Consider the following 3,958-nt stretch of genomic DNA (forward strand, 5'->3'; position numbering starts at 1 on the left):
TTGATTTGCCACTCATATTGAGCATGGCATGTAATGCACAATCACATTTAATTGCACCATATTAGAATGTGACTAAAAAGTGTGACAAAGGAAAATAATGCTAATAAATGTATTATATTTTTTATAAATGTAATAAATGTATATGTGTATATATATATATATATATATATATATACACATGCATTATATACATCATATTTTATATACTTTACATTTTAATACTTTTATTTCAATTTGTCTTTGCACAATGTACACTTCAGTCAAAACTCAAATGAATTTATTTATGAAAGTTTATATTGAAAATATTTGATCTAAAGGCTTCTGCTTAAACACTTGAATTTCGTTTTGTAGATAAAAAATAAATTGTGTCTAAAAGCGAGAGAATCTAGATAATGGGCATCGATTTTGAAGAAGTTTAAACAACAGATAGTTCCCGTATTTATATTTGAGTTACTTGACTGTTTTAATGACTTTACTATCATATGACAATGTGGAAATAATAATAAACATAATAAACAAATTAGGTGTGTGCACTGCCTCATTTTGATGCTTCTAAGTTGATTAACAGACAGTTTAATCTTAGTATTTATACTGTGAATTATTTATATTTATCATTTTATACCATATCAGCATCAGAGGCTATATTTATATTTATTAAGATTTAAAATAGTCTTAATAACTTCAATGTAATTATTAAACAATAATATTTAAAATATATATAAAAAGTAAATAAATAAAATATAAAAATACAAATATTTATAATAAATAAATAAATAAAAACTATTATATACAGGAGAAACTAAAAAAAAAAAAAAAAAAAAAAATTGTAATGTACTTTCTAAGTAAAAACATTTCCTAAAGCAGGGCACTCTAATAATATGTTTTACAGTCAAGGAAGACTTGCAAAAATCAATAAAGGCAATTCCTCTCCTTTCAATAAACATACAGTATATGGGTAAGCCTTGTGTGCCACTTAGTTCTGGAGATGTAAAAAGAAAAGGCATTTCCAACCTGACGCATGCTTATGAAGGGAGCTGAGCTCAGCTTTAAGATGTGAGATGGTCTTCGCCTGCTCCTCTATCTTTCTCTCCAGCTGCTGAGTGTGCCGTTGATACTGCTCGGTCTGCAAAAGCAATAGGTTAGTGTCTGCCCACTCTCACGCACCGCAGATCGAGTCAAATACAATGCTCCTGATGGAACAGATAGCTCACAAACGGCACCTTATCCTGAAGTTCCTTTCTGGCCGACTCTTTCTCGATAGAAACTTTGCGGTACGCGTCGAAGGCTTTGTTGAGCTGCTCACTGATGGTCCTGTCCATTCCGGGGCCTTCAGTAACATTCCGAACAGGGCGGTCCCGGGCCCTAGTCCCAGGCACACACAAACACTTACACACCCCTTCTTTAACTCAGAGGAGCGAGATTAGCACTGGAGCTGTCTGTGACGCCTACAAACACACACAAGCCTTATCAACACATGTATGTGACCATGGACCACAAAACCAATCATATTTTTCGAAATTGAGATGTATACATCATCTGAATGAGCTTTCCATGTATGTATGGTTTGTTAGTATAGGATAAGATTTGTCCGAGATACATTTGAAAATCTGGAATCTGAGGGTGCAAAAAAAAAAAAAATCTAAATATTGAGAAAATCACCTTTAAAATTGTTCAAATGAATTCTTAGCAATGCATATTACTAATCAATAATTAAGTTTTGATATATTTACAGTAGGAAATTTACAAAATATATTTTTGGAACATGATCTTTACTTAATATCCTAATGATTTTCGGCATAAAAGAAAAATCTATAATTTTGACCCATACAGTGTATTTTTGGCTATTGCTACAAATATACCCCAGAGACTTAAGACTGCTTTTGTGCTCCAGGGTCACATATTTTTAAACCCAGTCGTGCTTATAGAGACACTAAAAGCATAAAATCCCAGTTTAACATCTGGTATTATGCCTACATCACATGAATGTGATAAACTTGATAGCGTGACAAAACTCAATGAGAGTGTCCATGCAAAGTCCTTTATTTTTCATGCAACGGGTCTACATTAGTGCTTTAATGTAAATATTATTATTTATTACAAATATTAAATTAGAAAACATAAAATAACTAATTTTGACGCATGGGGTAATAACTTGACATTAAAGAAACATTGTAGGCTTTTCTTACACATTTTTTTTTTCTTAGTAGCATGCAAAATAAATGTATTATATTGTATACATTTATTATATACAATATATTTTTCTTTCAATCTTTTATTTGCACAGTCAGTCAAAAGTTTGACACACTCAAATTAATTTGTTTATAAAAGTTTTCAATCTAAAGGCTTCTGCTTAAACGCTTTAAATGTATATACATTTATATGTGTCTAAATATAAAATTAAAAAATACATAGCATAACTAGTGCATGGCTTATTGTAAAAATTCAGTTTGTCTTTCTATCTTATTTTTACATTAAAAAATGAACTTTTTTTTGTTTTTTGTAACTTTTAAGTAACATGCATGCAGTTAGTCCTAATAACAATGTTAGATTCAGTTTAAGTACAGTATAGTATTGCCTAACATGCAGAGACTGAAAGAAATGTCACACATGACGGCACATATAACCACTTATATAAGCATGAGGAATCATTTAAAATGCCTAAAAAAAATGCTTAACATAAAACTTTTAATGCAAGTCATTTCTGGCTCTGTTTGGGAGGCCGGGGCTAGTTGTCACACATTTATTCCGGTCAATATTTCGCAAACCGAGTTTCTGTATAGATACAACCCTTAAAGTCTTAATCATATCAAACATTTCCACCATAAGCACAAAACATACAGCTAGTTTAATGGGGTAAGTTGTCACAAAGGGAACTTGACATTAAAGGACCTATTGTAAGCTCTTCTTGCACACAAAAGTATTCTTTAAAAAGCGGAAATGTAAAAGGCAACATGCCAAAATAACACACCACTGTTCTGTCCGATTAATACTAATGTATAAAATCCCAACATTAATCAAAACACTGCCCTAATCTGACATTTATGTACAATAATTGCAATTCAAGTTAATTTTTTCTTTCGTATTGTGCTCACTTGTTAGCCAACAGATAAAAACATGATGATAATGCAATGCATGTTTTAACGCAAAGCTCAATTAAAATATAGAGCTTGTGACAACTAGCCCCGGCCTAGATACTACAACAAACTGTGTGTTCAAACTTCAAAACTAAGTGTTCCAGCAAACGTTACACTCTTCCTATTAGTAACACAAGTTAGAAACACAAATATGACAACAGACAACCAAACGTCCCACTGACAGACATCCCGAAGCGTTTTCGACCAACTAAACGCAAGCGCGAGCCGTCAAACATCCTCGTATCTGAACACAGTGAAGTGCACTCATTAGTGTGCAGCACTGGCGCCTTACCTTCACTCCGAAACAGCACAAACGCATGAAGCTAAGCGCAGTTTGGACATCGCGACGCTGCTACACGTATATGTGTGCGTTTAACGGGAGGAAATGAACTATTTCGTACAAATGAACATTTTGTATGTTTTACAAAGAGCTGGAACTTCCCTCGGGGAATCCCCGCGCGCCTTCGACTTCCGCCTGCCGCCGCTCCGCCAATCAGCGGCGAGTGTGTGTGTCTGCGCCTCTGTGTGTGCGTGCGTGTGTGTGTGTGTGTGTGTGTGTGTGTGTGTGTGTGTGTGTGTGTGTGTGTGTGTGTGTGTGTGTGCGCGCGCGCCTGTTATATATATCAGTGTGCTTGTGTATCCAGTCTGAGCTGTTGAAACGCACAATAGCGTGTGCGTATGCATGGTATTTTACTTTATTTTGACGTATTTTGCACTGGTTTGACATTACAAATTACATAATGGTCATAAATTAATATCTTGTTTAATGCGTGATTTGTAGTTTTTACTGAGAGGTCAAGGGTAGGCCTATTTTCCATCTATCT

At 34.1% G+C, this 3,958-nt stretch overlaps 1 protein-coding gene across 2 annotated transcripts in view; it reads right to left on the minus strand.

Annotated features, from left to right (window-relative positions):
• The window catches only part of LOC109096091 (TRAF family member-associated NF-kappa-B activator-like), a 25,672-nt gene extending 22,043 nt beyond the window's left edge, over positions 1-3,629 (minus strand). The window contains exons 1-3 of one of the 2 annotated variants that reach the window (XM_042764336.1): positions 3,427-3,629; positions 1,221-1,362; positions 1,012-1,123 (exon numbers count right to left, since the gene is read on the minus strand). In XM_042764336.1, the coding sequence (XP_042620270.1) occupies positions 1,012-1,123; positions 1,221-1,319 (211 nt within the window). In that variant the 5' untranslated portion in view covers positions 1,320-1,362; positions 3,427-3,629. Of the gene's footprint in view, positions 1-1,011; positions 1,124-1,220; positions 1,446-3,426 lie in introns of both variants that reach the window. The other variant, XM_042764335.1, reaches the window with a different exon arrangement.
• Positions 3,630-3,958: the final 329 nt, after the last annotated feature.

This window comes from Cyprinus carpio, chromosome A9 (genome assembly GCF_018340385.1).
Source record: "Cyprinus carpio isolate SPL01 chromosome A9, ASM1834038v1, whole genome shotgun sequence".
In the NCBI taxonomy this organism is placed as follows: Eukaryota; Metazoa; Chordata; class Actinopteri; order Cypriniformes; family Cyprinidae; genus Cyprinus; species Cyprinus carpio.